This window comes from Juglans regia, chromosome 5, assembly GCF_001411555.2.
Source record: "Juglans regia cultivar Chandler chromosome 5, Walnut 2.0, whole genome shotgun sequence".
Taxonomy (NCBI): domain Eukaryota; kingdom Viridiplantae; phylum Streptophyta; class Magnoliopsida; order Fagales; family Juglandaceae; genus Juglans; species Juglans regia.
The window spans coordinates 8700898-8722801 of NC_049905.1; the positions used below are offsets into that span (position 1 = coordinate 8700898).

A 21904-nucleotide genomic window follows, 5' to 3' on the forward strand; every position below is an offset into this window, starting at 1 on the left:
ACATGGGTGGCTGACGTCCCATCGCCTGTCCAATGCTACGTCGATGCGTGGTCATGTCGAGGGGGCTCATTTGATCTTTGACCAGCTCTTCTGGCTGGGTTGGCACTCCCCGTGTAAGTATAGTTGGCTGATCAGAACACCGTATGAGAGATTATCCGTGGAGAGCCTCGTAACGGATCCTCTCAAAGATGTGTAGTGACAAATCTATGGGATCTCCACGTGCCACTCGTATAAAAAACTATGCCCGAAGCCTACTAAATTTGGTTTTACGTGCCACAGGATCCACGTTTATTGCAATGATAAGGTGCAACATGCGAAAAAAAGGTAGCAGATGGTTCTGCTTGAAGGCGTTCTTCGTCTCGATCTACATGCGGTCCCTCCAGGTGAGGGTGTAGAAATCCTTGTCTCGGTCATCATCCCAAACCTCGAGGCCAGTATCCTCGGCCTCTGATCGATCTGCATCTCTGGCTGATGTTGGCTCAAATGGGCGGCCAGTAGATGATGCAGAAGTGCCTACATCCTCACGGGGTGTAGCATGTGCAGATGTCTCAACTCCTCGATGAATCCCGAGGTGCTCAGCGATGACATATGGTGAAATCTTAATGAAAACACTGCGTACAGTCACGGTGTGAGAGGATGCGACCTGAGGCATGTCACACATCCCCATATAGAAATTCTGAACCATTGAGGGTATACCTTCCCCCTCAATGTGCAAATATTTCTCCAGCATCTACTGAAAAAAACATCTCTCAGGTTCGTCTGCTCCCATGTGAGTTCGTCGAACTCATTAATCAGAACCTCTCGCTCTACCATAAAAGTACGAGCCCCGATACGAGCAATGTTCGGAGTGGCTCATTCCCTCCCTTGTTTCCTAGTATGCAGAGGATGAGCTATATCCTGAAAATAGAAAAGGAAAAAAAAATTATTTACTTTGATGCATTTTTTGTGTTAATTTTAAGCTGCTCTGCATTAACGTTCGAACATAGTAAAATAAACGTTGGAACGTTAAGATAAAACGTTCAGATGTATATCATTTACGTTCGCACGTAAAACACATATGTGCGAACGTATAACATACACATTTGAACGTAAGAAGTAAATAAATTTAAATGACGTACGTTCGGACGTTTATGTTATAAGTTCAAACATATGTGTTTTATGTGCGAACGTAAATGATACACATCCAAACGTTGAAGCATAAATAAATTTAAAAAGTAGTATGTTCGAACGTTACGACATAGAATGGCTGAGTCGACTCAGCCATTATTGAAATCTCAAAAATTAATCTACAAGGTTCTAAATGTTGAAATGTCACCGTAGAAATGAAGTATACACTTTAAGAAACTTTTCTACCGTGATTATTTGGCCAATGGCAAGTCGTGGTGGCCGGAAAATGGAGTTGAAAATTTGGCCACCACTTGGCCAATTTTAAACAAAATTGAACCCAAATCTCAAATAAAATAGGTGTTATTTGATTAAAGATGAAAGCATACCTTTTAGTAACGGTTGTGGCAGAGTTGGACGGCGGCAACGATGGAGGAGTGGTGGCGGCAAACAGGAACGAAGTTAGATAATGGTGAAAATGACATTTCGCTGTTCTGTTTTGGCCTTATATACACAAAACGTTCGAACGTAATTCTTAGCACATTTGAACGTTTTTCTATTTATTTTTCAAAATATTGACTATAATATATTATATTATTAATATAAATGTTATATATTATAATGTATACTATAACATATAGCATACTATATATAATATTATGTTATAATATATAGTATATTATAGCATACTATATATAATATTATATTATAATATATATAGTATATTATAGTATATATATACTGTGTATTATATATATAATGTATTATATAGTATATTATATATATACTGTATATAGTACAATATATATCTAATATTATATTATATATTATAATATAATATGTAATATATTATATATATATGATCCATTATAAACTAATGAAAACAACATTAGAACCACAAGCTCTTTTTACTAGCCCAAAATGATATACTTTATTATTACAATCTAGTATCCAAAATTCTAGTGTACAAATTCTTAAATTTATTAATTGGAATCAAATTGCTCTCCCTAATGAATGACAATTAGATTAATTGGTTTGTTTTGAATTTGTGAGTGTTAGTTATATTTCTAAAGTTTAGCAATATATTTGTATATGTTGTTGTGATTTTATTCTTACTCTTGAAATAATTGTGATTATTGTTTGTGAATTTTGTGAATAGTTTATGAGTTTATGGTGTTCATTGATGAATTAATATGTGTAGAAATATTGTTGTGATAATATTGTTTTTGTTGTGATATGTATTTGAAATATTATGATTATTGTTTTTGAATTTTTATTGAATATGTTTAATAAGAAAATTATAAGTTTAGGATCTTAATTTAAGTAAAGATTAAAGACGGGGCTGGCCGTTGAATCAGTAAATAGCAAGACAATTTTAGTGGGAGGATCGATCCTTTTTGTTTTCAAAGTAATGTTCAAACATCCTCCATGATTGTGTTACAAGTAATAAATATATAGAGGACTGACTAGCTAGCTAGCTTGGTGATCACGTTGTAGTTGCGTACCTTCATTTGTTGTGTTTGTGGCTATGAAATGAGCTGTACGTATCTTCAAACATCGATATAAGTGTCCATTAAGTGAGTCCTAGCCGTACGGGCCTCTGCTGATAGTCATGGTTACATTAAGTGTCTATGTCGATAGTGTTAAAATTTGTGTACGATAGGGTTGAATGAAGTTGAAAGTCATATATTTATGAACGGTATAGATCTGGGTTGGATGAAGTTGAAAGTCATATATTTGGATGAAGTTGAAAATCATACAAATTATGACCCTCAGATGATGTGATTCCAGAAAATCATTACTATATAGTATATATAGTGCATTATATATATAATGCACTATATATATACTATGTAGTGTATTATATACATATAAGTTTTGTTGTTAGTTTTATTAATTATATATTATTGATTTATATATATAGTATAGTATATATACTATATTATTATGTTTTCATTTAAAGTATTATGCTATCATACTATATATATATAATATAATATATATATATACACTATAATATAGTATCTTATATACTATATATAGTATACTATATATAGTCCAGATTACTCACCTTAGCATCCACCTCTCATAATTTTAAAAATGAACATTTATCTCCAACATACTCACAAGTGATTGGAGATGATGTCCAAATACACACATTGAGTAAAGAAGAATTTAATAAGTAACAAAGAATATCTCGAACAAGCGGGTTATATGAAAGAAGAAAATAGTGACAAAAAGTTAGTATTTTTCTCAATTTTTTTTAAAAAAAAGAGATTATATTGAAGAGAAATATTATGAGTATCTAGAAAAAAAAATACATATGAATAACTCTTATATTAACAAATACTAACTATTGAATAAAAGTAACGTTCGAACATGATTTTTTAACGTTCAAACTTTATAATGTATTCCCGCTGGATTTTTCTATATCTGTGATGATCTTTCCACGTTCGAACGTTAATGGAGGTGTATGAGAGTTCATTTTCATGTTCGAATGTACAATTATAATACGTGAGAACACGAGAAGAAAGATGCTGGAAATTTTCCGCTCGATTTAGGCATCTTTGTGATGATCTGAAATGTTCAGATGTAGAAAATGTACATTCGAATGTGAGAGTAAATGTTTGAACGTATATTTTCTAACGTTCGAACATGAAAATAAAAGTGCAAAAAATTCCCCGCTCGATATAGGTATTTCTATGATGATCTGAACGTTCAGACGTTGAAATTTTATGTTCGAATGTTAGTCGGTGAAAATCACTGGGAATTTATAAACGTTCGAATGCCAAATTTCTTAATGTTCGAACATGAAAATAAAAGTGAGGGAAATTTCCCGCTCGATTTAGGTATCTCTGTGATGATCTGAACTCGGACGTTGAAATTTTACGTTCGAATGTTAGTCGATGAAAATCACTGGGAATATATAAAAGTTCGAATGCTAAATTTCTTAACATTTGAACATGAAAATAAAAGTGCGGGAAACTTTCCGCTCAATTTCAGGCGCTATCATAGGAAGATACGTTCGAACGTGGATAGAAAACGTCCGAACATTTTTCGCAGAAAATTTATCCAATTTTTTTAACATTTGAACGTTATCTAAAAATTGTGCGGGATAATATAACGTTGGAACGTACAACTTAAACGTTTGAACGTTTTATTTAAAAATTTTATTATTGAATGAATACACTCACGGGAGGTAGCAAACTCATTTCTGCTGCTTCTCCCATGCGCACAACAGAGAGAGACATGATAGAGAGTCTTCGTGGGTTAGAGAGAGAGAGAGAGGGTTAGAGTGGGAGATAGTTGAGTGAGAGAGGGATGTGGGTTAGAGAGAGAGAGAGTTAGAGTGAGAGAGAGCTGAGTGAGAGAGGGACGTGGGTTAGAGAGAGAGAGTTAGAGTGAGAGAGTGTTAGAGTGAGAGTTGAGTTGAGCTTTGGTAAGGAAAAATTATTTTTCTTTTGTATTTTCTTGAATTTTATGATATTTGTCTTGTATTTTTGTTATATATATTTCTAATAAGTTAGTGTCGTATTTTTTTGAAGGATTGATTGTTTTGGCAAGTTGGAAGCTTTTGATTTATAGGAGGATATTGTGAGTGCTAGGTATATTTCTAAACTTTAGCAATGCGTTTATACATTTTATGCTTACTCTTGAAATATTGTAATTATTGTTTGTATAGTTTTTGATTAGTTTGTGAGTTTATGTTATTCCTTGATGAATTAACATGTGTATAAATATTATTGGGGGAATATTGTGAATATGTTGTGATATGAATTTGAAATATTGTGAATATTATTTGTGAATTTTGTTTGAATATGTTTATATGGTTAGAAATATATTGTCTTTAGGTTTTGGATTTATGTGAAAATTTTGATATAATATGTTTTGGTTTTGAAGAATTTGTGAGTGCTAGTTATATTTCTCAAGTTTAGGAATATGTTAATACATGTACATATGATTTTATGCTTACTCTTGAAATAATTGTGATTATTGTTTGTAAATTTTGTAAATAGTTTGTAAGTTTATGGTGTTCATTGATAAATTAATATGTGTAGAAATATATTACTGAGAATATTGTTGTTGTTGTTACGATATGGATTTGAAATATTGTGATTATTGTTTGTGCATTTTTATTGAATATGTTTATATGGTTAGAAATATATTGTGTTTAGTTTTTAGTATTTATGTGAATTTTTTTGTATTTTTTGAATTTGTTCTTTAACAAGCAAATTATAAGTTTAGACTCTTAATTTAAGTAAAGATTAAAAACATTTAATATACATTTAATGTGATACTTAATATTTAACATTTAATAAGTATATATAATATATTCATACTAATTTAGTTAGAATTTGATTATTATTCAAGTTATAAGTATAGTATAAAATTTAATTTAAAAAAGAAAAAGAAAAAAAAAGTATATAACTTAACTATATATAAAGTATAATATATACATACAATGACTATAATTAATAATTAGTTATTAAATATTCTTACCATTGTGAGGTTCCAAACCATTATATTATTAAATATATATATATATATATAAATAAAGAAAGTAAAATACTCTTCAAGAAAAAAGTGTTGAACCTACCAAATAAATAGAGAGTTGGAATAAATAAATATATATATTTATAATAAACTAGAGAATAAATAAATAATGATCAAATAAATGCTTATATAGAAATTATATACTTATTGTCTATATAAATAAATAACTCCATCAATTAAGTATAACAATTAAAATTATACTTTAGGAATAATAATAATAATAATCTTTAAAATTATATATAACAATTATAATAACAATTATAGAATAAGAATTAAAATTACATAGGTATCAATTAACAATGTCCTAAGATATATAATAACAATTAAAATTATAATTTAGGAATAATAATTCGAGATCAATCATTATAGTGTTTCGTATAGAATAGCCCCAGCCAATCCAAAATCACTATAAAAAACTTTGTTGCCTGTTGAGAAATTTGAAGTTTTGATTCCATAACTATTAATTTTTATTTTTTTTATAAATTAACAATGTCACTTTCGTATTGTGTTATATTGTTAAACTAGAGAGAGATGAAGGAATATGTGAACAGGTTTCGTGTCTTGTACACCCCGAGGAAGAATGATCTTGAAGAAATGTCTGTCAAATTGCTTGACTCTCAAAGTCTCTTCGGCCTTGAGAGTTGTTAAGGTCGGACAATTTGTGACAGTTAAGTAATTAGACTAAAATTTAGACATTTCTTCAAGATCATTTTCTCTCGTTGTGTACTAATAGGAAACTTGTTCACATAATCTTCTATCTCTCTCTAGTTTAACAATATAACACTACTAGAATGTGACGTTGTTAATTCAAACAACATTGAGATATTGTTTGTAGTGTTTTTTGATAGATATGTTATGATATTACATAAATAACCTTAGACCCATTTGAGAATTAGTTTACATTTATGTGTCCACTAATTCTTAAATTGTCCAGTGTGGCCAGTTTGAGATTATATTATGTGTATTGTACATTTTTGTTACTCCTACTTTTCACGTTTAATGTGAAGTTTTGGTGTCTTCCTCTACTGTTCTTCGGGTATACTGTTCGGAGGGTCACAATCCCTCTATTTGAACATGTATACTTGGAGAACTATGAGGAGGTGCTGCCGAAATTTCTACTAACGTGGAAAGTAGTAGAGTGACGAGATTTGTACAATATGGATAATATAATCTCGAATAGGATAGGACCAACTACCTTATCAAAAAACAATGAGAATTGGAGCATACATATATGTGAATTTTCAATGTACTTGTTATTAATAGATAGATGTTTTTAGAAATGGACAAAAATTGAATGCGTTTGGGAGATAGACTTGGAAAGGATTACGTACCCTATGCGCGTGGAGTAAGAACCTTCATTGATTTTGCATGGGCCTCTGCTGATAGTCATGGTTACATTAAGTGTCCATGTTGATGGTGTAAAAACTTATCTGCGATAGTGAATGGTATGTATCTGGGGTATACCTGATGGGTACTACATGGTGAGCCGTATGAACAGTTAGTAGATGTATTGGTCGATTATCACAATTATTTGCGGCACATGGATGATGATTATGAGGAAGATGAGATGGAGGAGATGTTGGGAGACATTGGAGCGGGGATGTTTATAGATGAGGTTGACGACAATGCCTCAAGTGGCGGAGGGACTGATTGTGAAAATTTCGTTTTAATGTGGGAAGATGCAAAGCGCGAGCTTTATCCAGGCTATACAAAACATTTCAAAATGTTGTTTATTGTGCGATTGCTTCACATTAAGTCATTGTGTGGGATGTCGATGAAAACAATAAACATGGTATTGGACTTATTAAACGAGGTGTTTCCCGAAGGGTCTGCATTACCCAAGATTTTTAATAAAGTGAAACAGTTGAGAAATGGATTAAGATTTGAGTACAAGTCCATACATGCATGCAAGAATGATTGTGTTTTGTTCTGGAAGGAGAACGAGGAGAAACAAGCATGTCCGGTATGTAGAGAGTGGAGGTGGAAGGGTAGAAAAATGTGCCGGTTAAGGTGTTGCGGTATTTTCCCTTGAGACCTAGGTTGCAAAGACTATATATGTGTAAGAAAATAGCTCACGATATAAGGTGGCACGAGGAGAAAAGAGTTAAGGATGACTCATATATAAGGCACCCAGTTGACTCACTTGCGTGGCAGTCTTTCGATAATCAGTTGTTGTGAAATGTTATGCTAAACCCACACACCAACAATGGAAAATAAAGTAATGGCAACACAATCAAGCACACGACGCACAATATACGTGGTTCGGGTGGGTTTGTAACATGTCTTTAAATGTGATTGGTGGGATCTAGGTGGTGGTCGGGTTTCGATACATAGGGATAATCACTTTACGAGTGTCAATACTGTATCTAAATGGTACGAAGATGATCCATTCGTATTGGTTTGTTAAGCTACCCTAGTCTATTACATGATTGATCCAATGAAAAGTGCTGATGAAGATAGTGGAGAGATAACTTGGCGAGTTGTACAAAAATTTGTCTCTCGAGTGCAGATTACGAGAATAGTGGAGATGAAGATGACACTCCGATTGTAGATGCATACCAAAAAAATGGAGAGGGTATTAACTTGTTTGTTGACGTCAGTGCACTCGAGTTGCTCCCATTGTGTAGAGATGATGTCCCACCTGTCCATCTCGACTCGTCCGTATTAAATGATCATTTAATTCAAGTAAATGAGGAGGAATAAGAAGAAGAAGAGTAAGAAGATGAAGACAAACCAGAATCAGGCCAGGAGCTGGATAAGGAGGATGAAGAAAAGGTGCATGATGATGATGAAGATGTTATTGAGGGAGATTCTGAAACAAGCATGGAAAATACATCTGAAGATGAAGAATAAAAGTACTAAATATTTTATTCATATAAGGGACTATAAAATATTTTGAATTTTTATAATTTTTTCTAATTAATTTTCTTTGATATAATTAATTATTTTCAAGAATGCCGCCAAAACGACAACGAAGAAATGTGCCTCCGCCAAGTCCAAGTCCTGAACCCATTGAGGACTCCCCACTCGAGGAATCCGCTCCTAAATATCAAGTTAACACGCAAGAGACCAACAACCAGTCGACACATAGCAGTAAGGAAATATTTTCGTTGATAATTAATTATATGGTTAATACTTTTGTCTCAACAACTATATAACTATAATTATACTATCTATTATCATGTAGTTGATGCATTTGCACGTCGCGGTCGTGGCTATACACGTGACATCTCTCTTGAGAAAAATAGAAGGCATGGAAAACTCAAAATCACCATTCATGATAATTCTACTAGAGGAGTGGATGATAGTGCAGCATCGCTTTCCTCCTATATTGGCACAGTAGTTTGAGCTTATGCTCCATTTTATGTGCGCTCATGGCGAGATGTTCCGAATGAGATTAAGGAGCACATTCAAAGTCGTGTGCTGGTGAGTTTACTTTGAGAGTACAATGTTTTCACCTAGATTAGTATATCATATTTTTTATCTGATTCACTTGTTAGGATGAATTCGACCTCGACTTTGGTCGTAGCGAGAATTTGAGAACCGTGAATGAGTTGATGGCTACACTATTTCGACGTCACAAGGGACGATGTCATGACCATTTCAAGAAGTTTGAGACGTTGGAAGAGGCTGTGCAATCTCCTTTCCAGGAGATAAAGTTAGATGATTGGAGAAAGTATTGTGATCTTTTCGCATCTCTAGATTATCATGTATTTTACATTTATATCTTTTAATTATTTATATTCTTATTCGTTCTATATATTACATGTATGCATATTACAATTAATGTTCTTAATATATTTTGTAGCACTTGAGTTCTACAAATGCACAAAATAGATCCGCTCCGACTGTCCACCATCGTGCCGATTCAAGGTCATTCCATTGCCTTGCTGAAAAAATGGTAATTAAAAAATTATAGAATTCATTTATTTTTCTGATATTTTTTTATTTAAGTACTAACATTATCTTTTTAAAATTGCTAATTTCGCTTTGTTAGAAACGTGGTGATCCTGAAAACTTTTCCCTAATTCATATATATGTTGCTGCTCACACTAATGAGTATAGTGAGTGAATGGATCCTGTCGCTGTAGATAATTATGTATGCAATGTTAATTTTGTTTAATAAATTATGTAACATGTGAATAATTTATTTTTTATTTCTATTTCTTTTAATACGTTATTTATTAACGATCATTACCTTTCAAATTGTGGAAAAAAATGATGGAGATGCAGTCGGTTTCTGGGGAATCCTCTCCTAGTAACATAGACATATTCACGCAAGTGCTCGGGCCGCAGTCTAGTATGGCAAAAGGTTTGGGACGATCTATCAAGCATAGATATTCATCCTCTTCAACCTCATCGACTTCACAAATTAATAATCTTACTAAAGATTTAGAAGCTGCACTGCGTGAGAATTAGTATATGAGGTCGAGACAACAAGAGTTATAGTTTGTCTTTGAATGACAGTCTCATTTAGAGACGCGTCTGTATGAAAACGTTCGAACTATAAACAACGAACGTAAACTTCTCTCATTCGAATGCCAATCGGTCGGGTTGCCATTCGAATGTTCAATTGGACGTCCAAACGTTATTTTCTATGACAGTTCTCAACCGTCACAAAAAAGGAAACTTTCGAACGTTCTTCCAAATGGAACACCTCCAACCGTCACTAAAAATATTTTTAGTGACGGTTCAATAGTAAACCGTCACCAACTTTTTCCTGTGATGCACATGATATGACGGTCGTGGTGACGGTTTCAAACCGTCACCAAATATCTTTAGTGACGTTTTGGCAATTTTTGGTGACGGTTTCCTCTATCACAAAAGACAAATTTTGTTATAATATCTTTAGTGACGTTTTGGCAATTTTTGGTGACGGTTTCCTCTATCACAAAAGACAAATTTTGTTATAGTGTAACAAAAATATCTTAAAGATTTAAAAATATCATAAGAAATTATGTTTCTAATAATTTTCATTGCTTAGATTTTTATGAGTAATTTGTATATGTATATATATATATATGTGTGTGTGTGTGTGTGTGTGTAATATGAGTTATACAAAGATATTCATGCGTACTCAAAGTTTACCTGTCAAAATTTGTACATAAAATTATAATATATACAATATAAAGAATCTACTAATTTTTAGAATTAAATAATTCATAGGAAAATTCAAGCTCGTTTGAAAACCAATAATAATTGTATGTTCAGCCATCAAGATCAAAGTTTTGAATATCATTTCAGTGACCGTTTCAGTTAAACCGCTGAAACGAAATATTTCGATACTGATACCATTTTGGGTATCGTTTTGGGATAGTCTATATATAGATAAATTAATTATACATATATAAATTATATTTTAAAATAACATCAATGCAAGTCTTAAAAATTTAAAACATATATTTATAAAACTCAAAAATACTTCTAAGTTCTCAATCCATACTCCCATTTTCATGATGAAGATGAGAGTATGGATTTAATTTTTAAATCTTGAAAAAATGAAATTAAAAAAAGTTAAGAAAATAATTTCGGATGTGAGAAGTGGAGTAAAAATTATGAAAATATATTAAAATACAAAATATCTGCCGGCACACAAAAAACTGACTGGTATTGATGAAAACATATCAAAATAACTGATATTTGATTAGGTACTAAACACCTATCTTGCCGTGCCTATTAGTATTCCGGCACAATAAATACCGTGCCGTAACAACCTTGATCAAGATATGCATTTAAGATTATTCCTTCAAATCAGAATTCCTTCTTTTAGATTTAAAAGACCCCCTGGTCCCACAATAATTGTCTTCACAGCCCATCAAGATAAGCATTTGACAATTGCCTCAAAGTCATCCTTCTTTAAGATTTACATGCCCTACTTTGGTACTCCCTCTACGCACAGCTATAAATTTATAGCTTCTTTGTTGGCAAGAGAAGCAAAAACTTTTAGTTCTTTTTTTTCTTTTTTTAATTTTTTAATTTTCCACTATATTTGACTTTATTTATTTCAACTAATTCCTGAATAATACCCTTTCCATTTAGAAATAATTTGTACATTTTTAAAATGAAAAATATTTTAATCATAAATAAATTAAACAAAATAATCTTATAAATTGAAGTGACATGATATGCATAGTTTGTTAGATTGTAAAGTTATTTTTATTATAAAGTAGATCTAACGGACTACATGGAGCTGTCACATCAATTTGTAGATTATTATTGTGTAATCTCTTTATGACTGTAAAAATATTACTTTTTTATTTTTTATTTTTATAATAGGCCTAACTTTTTTTTTCAAAAGAATTGTAGTAGATTTTTACATCTAAAAACTATATCTAACCTTACTTTTCCATTTATATAATCTAATGCTAGATCTTGGGGCTAAGAAAATTACAGAGCATGTGGGATTTCAACAAGAACATATACTATGGGAATTAAGTACATATCGATTCTCCCATTAATTTCACTTAAATCTTCATGGCCAAACTTGTTAGGCCTTGCTAGATACAAGCAGTTCGGTACATACCAATACTCATATAACTTTTTTTATTACAAAAAAAATAAAAAAAAATAAAAGAAAATTTTTTTGAGAGAAGAATAACGTCTTCTATCTCAAAAAAATTATTTTCGTTTTTAATTCGCATTGTTTCATTAAATGAATGCCTTACATTTAATAATGGTGCGTGAGTTGGTGCGCAAAATCGCTTGTAAGAAGACTGTTCAAATTAGGGCTTAATTGGTTCAATTTAGTTTGGGTTTGGACAAATTTTGGAATTGAACCAGTATGCATCGGTGTTGATAATTTAAAATTTGAAGCGGACCATTTTATCACCGAAACTGGATGAATTCGACATCGACTTTGGCCGTAGCGAGGATTTGAGAACCGTGAATGAGTTGATGGCTACATTATTCCGACGTCACAAGGGACGATGTCATGACCATTTCAAGAAGTTTGAGACGTTGGAAGAGGCTGCGCAGTCTCCTTTCCAGGAGATGGAGTTAGATGATTGGAGAAAGTATTGTGATTTTTTCGCATCTCCAGATTATCATGTATTTTACATTTATATTTACATTTATATCTTTTAATTATTTACATTCTTATTCGTTCTATATATTATATGTATACATATTACAATTAACGTTCTTAATATATTTTGTAGCACTTGAGTTCCACAAGTGCACAAAATAGATCCGTTCCGACTGTCCACCATCATGCCGGTTCAAGGTCATTCCACCGCCTTGTTGAAAAAATGGTAATTAAAAAATTATAGAATTAATTTATTTTTCTGATATTCTTTTATTTAAGTACTAACATTATCTTTTTAAAATTGCTAATGTCGCTTTGTTAGAAACGTGATGATCCTGAAAACTTTTTCCTCATTCATATCTATGCTGCTGCTCACACTAATGAGCATAGTGAGTGAATGGATCCTGTCCCTGTAGATAATTATGTAAGCAATGTTAATTTTGTTAAATAAATTATGTAACAAGTGAATAATTTATTTTTTATTTATATTTCTTTTAATACGTTATTTATTAACGATCATTACCTTTCAAATTGCAAAAAAAAATGATGGAGATGAAGTCGGCTTTTGGGGAATCCTCTCCTAGTGACATAGACATATTCACGTTAGTGTTCTGGCCACAGTCTAGTATGGCAAGAGGTTTGGGACGATCTATCAAGCATAGATGTTCATCCTCTTCAACCTCATCGACTTCACAAATTAATAACCTTACAAAAGATTTAGAAGCTGCACTGCGTGAGAATGAGTATATGAGGTCGAGACAACAAGAGTTAGAGTTTGTCTTAGAACGACAGTCTCATTTAGAAACGCGTTTATAGGACCAACAGAGAGACTAGGAGGAAAGAATACACAGTGAAGTCCAAAAGCAAGTGCAATGGGAGATGATGGTGCAAATGGAGCGTGTTATGTCGTTGCAACAGAATTGCGGTGGGCGAGGAAAAAAGAAAAAATAAATTTTATCAGTAGTGGTGGCTAAATATCTAATTTTAAAATTTTATAAGACATTATTATTTGTTAATTGATGGTATGCAATATGATACAATTGATATGCTTTTAAATTTTATGAAATTAGTATTTCTGATCTATACGTTCGAATGTAAAGTAAAAACGTTCGAACATTGGTTCGAGTTTGTTCGAACATTGGTTCAAACTCGAACCAATGTTCAAACATGAATGCATTAAATTGTTTAGTAACATTCGAACGTAGGCTTCTACGTTCGAACATACTGACCCTCAAACGAACAAAACGTTCGAATGATCAAGCGATTAACGTTCGAACAAACCTCCGAACGTACCACTTGCATTCCAACGCTCATTCGTTTACATTCGAAATAACGACCAAACGTTAAACCCGTTACGTTTGAACATTGGTTCGTTAACGTTCGAATGAAAATTTGAACGTTTATTATAATTAACGTTCGGACGCATAAACGTTTGAACTATAATCAACGAACGTCAACTTCTCTCATTAGAATGCCAATCCGTCTGGTTGCCGTTCGAACGTTCAATTGGACATCCGAATGTTATTTTCTATGACAGTTCTCAACCGTCACAAAAAAAGGGAACTTTCGAACGTTCATCCAAAAGGAACACTTCCAACCGTCACTAAAAATATTTTTAGTGACGGTTCAACAATAAACCGTCACCAATTTTTTTCATTGACGTACCTTAGGTGACGGTCGTGGTGACGGTTTCAAACCATCACCAAATATCTTTTGTGACGTTTTGGCAATTTTTGGTGACTGTTTCCTCTGTCACAAAAGACAAATTCTGTTGTAGTGTAACGAAAATATCTTAAACATTTAAAAATATTAGAAGAAATTATGTTTCTAATAATTTTCATTGCTTAGATTTTTATGAGTAATTTGTATATGTATATATATATATGTGTGTAATATGAGTTATACAAAGATATTCATGCGTACTCAAAGTTTACCTGTCAAAATTTGTACATAAAATTATAATATATACAATATAAAGAATCTATTAATTTTTAGAATTAAATAATTCATAGATAAATTTAAGCTCTTTTGGAAACAAATAATAATTGTATGTGCAGCCATCAAGATCAAAGTTTTGAATATCATTTCAGTGACCGTTTCATTTAAGCCACTGAAACGAAATATTTCCATACTGATATCGTTTTGGGTATCGTTTCGAGATAGTCTATATATAGATAAATTAATTATATATGTATAAATTATATTTAAAAATAACATCAATGCAAGTTTTAGAAAGTTAAAACATATATTTATAAAACTGAATAATACTTCTATGTTCTTAATCCATACTCCCATTTTCATGATGAAGATGAGAGTATGGATTTGATTTTTAGATCTCGAAAAAATGAGATTAAAAAAAATTAAGAAAATAGTTTTCAAATATGAGAAGTGGAGTAAAAATTATATAAAAATACAAAATGTATGTCGGCACACAAAAAACTGGCTGGTATTGATCAAAACATACCAAAATAACTGGTATTTGATTAGGTACGAAACACCTGTCTTGCCGTGCTTATTAGTATTCCGGCACAATAAATACCGTGCCGTAACAACCTTGATCAAGATATGCATTTAAGATTATTCCTTTAAATCAGAATTCCTTCTTTTAGATTTAAAAGCCCCCCTGGTCCCACAATAATTGTCTTCACTAGGGGTGTAAATTTAAACCAAAAAATCGAAAAACAAGTCCGAACAAGATATGCATTTAAAACAAGTCATATTAAAATTTCATATTATATTAATTAACAATTTAGCGTAAAACATATATAATATAATATATATACCTGTCCGGTTTAGTCTAAAACGATTTTCAAAATATGAAAACCGTACAACATACAGAATCAGACTGGTTATAATCGGATTGGTTCAATTATTTTTTCGATTTTTTTTTACACCCCTACTTCTAACCGCCTTTTGCAATTGTGAGTCTCAACAATATCAGTGTCATATATTTAGGTGTCATAAATTAACTTACAAGTTGGATTTGAATTAACTAATATAATCAAATATCCATAATTTGACACCATTCAAATTACCAGCCCTGATGTTTATCGTACCAAACTTAGTAGGAGGTGCTGATAATTAATTAATATAATCGAATATCACGGAAACTTGAATAGGAGTAGGTGATAATCAATTCGGTGATATGCATGGCGCAGCTCATGTGGCCAGAATATTGTTCTCATATTTGATATTGTTTTTTAGATGATAATTGAAGCGCCGAAATCTTGAAGAAATGTTACGATAATCAATTAATTAATTCCAGACCATACCACTACCATAAAATAAACATATTTGAAATTTATTGTCCACCGCAAACCACAACTACTCGCCCTATTATATATCTCTCTCTGTTTTCTTTTCTTAAATGATGAATGCGATTTTATTAAAATAATTAAAAAAAAAATCAATTGACTTTTAATAAGCATGATGATCATATTCGTCATCATTGGCATAATATATAGGTTTCGTGGAGAAATTGGCTGCATTTCATTGTAAGACTAATATGAGATCAGTTTAATTTTAAATAGAATCTAACATTCAAATACTTAACTCTCAAATTATTAAACTCATCTCAACTCAAAATCTCTTTACACGTGAGACTTACAACCTTTTTCAAATTAACATATTTTTATATATGAGATTCACAACCTTTTTCAACTTTCTATAAAAAAGTATTAAACTCATCTTAACATCCAAACACACTTTAAACTCAATTTAGATAGACTCCACATAACTCCATTCACTACTAAGCTCAGTTCAACATCCAAATGCAGTCTAAAAACCTGATTGATTCTTGCGCATGCGTATGCTAACTTTCAATACTCATTAGATGTGTAATGTAGGACTGCTAAATAAAATTTATATATATATAGAATAAGATTGCCCTATAGGTTGAGATTAGCATGCAAATGCAAGTGAGAGGATATATAAATAGGGCACTGTTATCAACTTCCCTTAAACAATATTTTGGAAGATGCTAAACTAGAGAAGTTTTACATGAAGCCTTACACTACACATCTCCACCAAATTAATATGTGATTTTCATTTTTGTCATTTTATCTTAATGCTTAAATATGTGTGTATTTAAATGAAATGACAAAATTGAAAAATTACATGTTGGTTAGGGATGTGTGTGGTATTAAACTTTTTTGTAGCATTTTTCAGCTAAAATAATACAACCAACAAGGATTAAAATTGGTGTACATCGATTTATCTAATTGTTAGCTGATTTTACATTAAACATAAGAGTAATATATACTAGATATAGTCCTGTGATGTGTAAGACCGAAGTGATTTTTTTCATATGGATTTTGAATTTGTCTACTTTCGCCAATGGAGATGCACGAGGCTTATATACTCTAGAACTGTACAAATCATTTCCCTTTTATGTACATAATCCAATACGAATGCTAATTTGTTACTATTTTTGTCACTATGTGAATGTAGTTTAATTATAAATAAATGTAAAACAAATTTTCAATTTAATTTCACTGTAAAGCATGCCAATTAGATGGTCGTCATTCTCATCGTGTACATACAGATGCAACCAACTCACCAGGAGATCATGCTTGGAGAATGAGATGAGATGATCAGAATTTTATGAATAATAATAAGATGGTTTATAAATAGTAGTAAGATAGTTTGAGTTAATTTATTATTGAGTTTTGGAAAAAGAGAAAAAAAAATTGAATAAAAAATATTATAAAGTTAAAAGATTGTTAGAATATAATTTTTATTTTAGGATTTGAAAAAGTTGAATTAGTTTTTATTTTTTTGTTTAGAAATTTGAAAAAATTGTAATGATTAATTTGAAAAAATTATAATGATTAATTTGAAAGTGTTTATATTTGAATGATGTTTGACATGAGATGTAAATTGTTTCCAAACATCTCCTAAAAGAGATTACATATTCTGCATCATATAACATCAAAAGTGTTATATATCAAGAGTAATCCAAATTATATAAATCTTAACCATGGACTAACCTTTGAATTAAGTACGTACTCCTTTCATCAAGCTGCTACATATAATTGCTAAATCCCAATTTCTTTTAAGAAAAGGATTATAACCACAAATAAATTATAAAAAATAAATATACAAGCTGACGTGGTTTCATGTAATATATTATATCTATTTTATAATAAAAGTATTTTTACAATTTAATATACAACACTAAATCATGTCAATTTATGAATTTACTTTTGTAACTAAAACATTTATATTTTCTTCTAATAAAATGGCAATATTGAGAAACTACAAAAGAAAAAATCAAACAAGAAATAGTAGGTCAAACAGGTTTCAATCATAGCTGTAAGGGTATTTCCGCCTCACTCGTAAGCCCACTAGGCGCTCAGCCAATAGTAATGGGTTTCACCCCGATACTTGACCCCAGTGCCCAAACTTGCCCAAGAAGCAACTCGCTTGCAAGGGAAAGTAAGCAATAATGATTGATGGGACAGACAAGCCTGTCGCCACTCGGCCGCATCACGCTCATGAAGACTTGCATAGGGTAGAACGAGAAAGATGAAGAACCTTTGATCTTCTGACAAGGGAATATCGAGGGACCACCGAAGATACTAGTAGAGTAAAGCAAATCGGAGAACCACCCTGCATTAACGACACCATTATTTGAGCAACACGGCACATTAATGGCACCGTTGTAGAGGCATGTCAAATTTAAAGGACTTTGACAAAATGAACAGTAAAAATGATATGGGCTCCACAGGGGCAGGCACGATCTGTTCCCCTAGACTCCCAATATAGATAGCAATTTCTAGAAACGAAAAAGCTCTCGAGACTCTCTCATTATTTAAAAACTTATAAAATACTTTACTGACATTATCATCGGAGACTCCCCAGCCGCAAAGCTATCCTCTCCAGCTTTTTTCTTTTTCATTTTTGCAGGCCCAGCTTTAAAGACCCGAGTTGCTAAAACTTAGCCTAAAGACGTATGAAACACGACGTTAACCATAGGTGCAGTTAATTAATCATTAAATAATTTCTGCTTCCACATATGCAATTAATGCCCTATGTACATTCTGTGATATTACCGTCACGATCATCATGCCTAGTACACGATGAGCTGCATATATAATATTCAAGCCTGCAACTGTATATAATAAGGATTGGAATTCACAAATTATAATTGCATGCTGAGAATTATAAGATCGATCCAACAGCAACTGGCCAACTGTCAAAGGCCTCTCGAAATACTATTCTATCTCCAAATTATCCTGTAATTAAGAGGTAAGCACTTGTTTAAACTTGTTTTAAAGATGTGCATGCATGGGGTACTGCATGGTTTATGATCATCATCATTGAAATTATTGATCATAAATGGATAAAGAAATTTTTCTACTGATTTTTTTGTTTTGATTTTGTGAAAGTTATTTTAGTTCTTGTGTTCATGTTAAAATCTTCTAAATTATGAAATGAAATTATATTGATGCAAAGATTTTTTTTTTTTTGTTTTTTGTTCTAAAGCCATGATTCTAGATCAGCTCCTAATCCTTCCCCTCTTCCTTCTTTTTCTGATCTTATCCATTCTCTTTAAAATTTTCCCATTTCAATCAAAGCTGCCACCAAGCCCTATAGCATTACCAATAATAGGGCATTTCCATCTCCTCGGCCCTCTCATCCACCATTCTTTCCAGAAACTCTCCCTTCGTTATGGTCCTTTGTTTTCCCTCCGTCTTGGCTCAGTCCCATGCATCATAGCCTCGACACCGGAATATGCAAAATTGCTTTTGAAATACAACGATCTTTCTTTCAATTCACGTTTGTACAACATCGCCATTACTCGCCTTACCAATAACTCTTCCATTGTATTTGGGCCGTATGGACCGTATTGGAAGTTCATCCGGAGGTTGAGCACAAATGAGCTCTTGGGAAGCCATACTATGAAGAACTTCCTCTCACTTCGAGAAAGCGAATACCGCCGGCTCTTGCGGGTTTTCGCCAGCAAGTCTGAGGCTGGCGAGGCTGTCAATGTTACAAACGAGTTGTTGAAGTTGTCCAACAATGTCATCTCCAAAATGATGCTTGGTCGGGCCGAGGATGTTATGTCTGTAGTGCGAGACGTGACGCGGATTGTGGGGGAGTTTAATGTGTCTGATTACATATGGTTTTGCAAGCATATGGATTTGCAGGGATTTGGGAAGAGGATTGAGGACATTCATGGGAGGTTTGATGCTTTGATGGAGAAAGTTATTGCAGAGCGTGAAGAGTTGAGGAAAAAGAAGCAAAATGGAGAAAGAAAAGATATTGGTGGTGGAGATCAGCCTCGGGTCAAGGATTTTATTGACATATTGCTTGATTTTTCAGAGGATGAAAGCTCGGAGATAAAGCTGACTAGGGTTCATATCAAATCCCTCATCAGTGTAAGTTGTACTCAAATGAGATTTTTGGATTCAAATTCTTGATATGCATATTAAAATTCATATTTATCTCTCTCTCACACACACACACACACACACACACACACACACACACACATATCAAGAATGCATTGGTAGGGTATATTAAATTCATATTATTAATATACCTTTGTACAACCTTTCTAGGATTTCTTCATAGCAGGCACAGATTCAATAGCAATTACAACTGAATGGGCATTAGCAGAGCTTATCAACCATCCGGAGGTGATGAAAAGAGCTCGAGAGGAGATTGAGGATGTTGTCAAAAGTAAAAGATTAGTCAATGAAACAGATGCTCCAAATCTTCCATACATCCAAGCCATCTTAAAGGAAACCTTTAGGCTTCACCCACCACTGCCTTTGGTCTCAAGAGAATGTGTACAAGATTGTAAGATTGGAAACTATGTCATCCCAGCAAAAACTTTACTGTTTGTGAATGTGTGGGCGATTGGAAGGGACCCCAGCTGTTGGGAAAATCCACTGGAATTTCAACCTGAGAGGTTTTTAAACTCTGATGATCTTGAGAAGAAGAATATGGGTCCCATAGATGTTAGGGGACAACATTTCCAACTTTTGCCATTTGGGTCTGGGACGAGGCTTTGCCCTGGCCTCAACTTGGCCATGCAAGAGTTGCCTACATTGCTTGCGGCTATGATCCAATGCTTCGATTTTAAGGTGGTTGGGAAACATGACAAGTTAATTAATGATGACGAACAAGATAATATTGCTCTTGTTGATATGGATGAGCGGCCAGGATTGACAGCCCCAAGAGCCCATGATCTTGTTTGTGTACCAGTAGCACGCTTCAAAGAAGTTACCATCCTTGACACATAAAGACATTATGATCTAGTGTGGTGCAGGTTGCTACCCCCTCGAGCAGTGGCGGAGTCGAAAATACATCTTTGAAGAGGCGAACTTATTTTATAAGTCGTTATTAATGTTTATGATTTATATCTTTCAAATATAATAATTATAATAATACAAAACTAATTATCACACAAAACATATATAATAATCAAAGATGTAACGACGTCAAAATCAACACATATTGATCATGATTTGAAGATGCTCATGATATTCATTTCTTTTAATAGATTTGTTCTATTCTAAGATCTACTATCTCATTTGGTTCACTTAATATGATATGTATGAAATTATTTGGAATTAATTATTTTCTTCTTTTGCTTTTACTATAAATGCTTATAATATTTGTTATGCATATATGTTGCCATATATACATATCTACTCACATCCTTAATACGTTTTCAAATATTTTTTAGATTACGCTAGGAAATCGACACAGAATTAACAACCTTGATCAAGATATGCATTTAAGATTATTCCTTCAAATTAGAATTCCTTCTTTTAGATTTACAAGCACCCTTGGTCCCACAATAATTGTCAGCACAGCCCATCGAGATAAGGATTTGACAATTCCCTCGTCATCCTTCTTTAAGATTTACATGCCCTACTTTGGTGTTCTCTCTATGCACAGCTATAAATTTAGAAAAAATTTAAGTGTAAGCGATTCTGTACATTAATACGTGCATCTATTTAATATAATTGATCAAAAAATAAATTTTATTAAAAATAGTATTAACTTGAATTTAAAATATGAAAACAATAACATTAATACGCAGATTGATATACAAACTTGTTTGTATATAATAAAATTCATAAATTTATAGCTTCTCTGTTGGCAAGAGAAGAAAAAACTTTTAGTTCTTTTTTTTTATTATTTTTTTATTTTTCCACTATATTTGACTTTATTTATCCCAACTAATTCCCGAATAGTACGCATTCC

The 21904-nt window shown here is 32.4% G+C and overlaps 1 protein-coding gene across 1 annotated transcript; it reads left to right on the forward strand.

Annotated features, from left to right (window-relative positions):
• Positions 1 to 18802: 18802 nt before the first annotated feature.
• LOC108999708 (licodione synthase-like) lies at positions 18803 to 21223 on the forward strand. The gene is made up of 3 exons (XM_035689996.1): positions 18803 to 18931; positions 19169 to 20064; positions 20248 to 21223. The coding sequence occupies exons 2-3, from the start codon at positions 19171 to 19173 to the stop codon at positions 20932 to 20934; spliced, it is 1581 nt and encodes a 526-aa protein (XP_035545889.1). The 5' UTR covers positions 18803 to 18931; positions 19169 to 19170; the 3' UTR covers positions 20935 to 21223.
• The last annotated feature ends 681 nt before the right edge of the window (positions 21224 to 21904 follow it).

Coding starts and splice junctions, on each gene's coding strand:
- LOC108999708 (XM_035689996.1), top strand. CDS start 19,171: ATGATTCTAGATCAGCTCCTAATCCTTCCCCTCTTCCTTCTTTTTCTG. Junction 20,065..20,247: donor ATATCAAATCCCTCATCAGT/GTAAGTTGTACT, acceptor CAACCTTTCTAG/GATTTCTTCATAGCAGGCAC.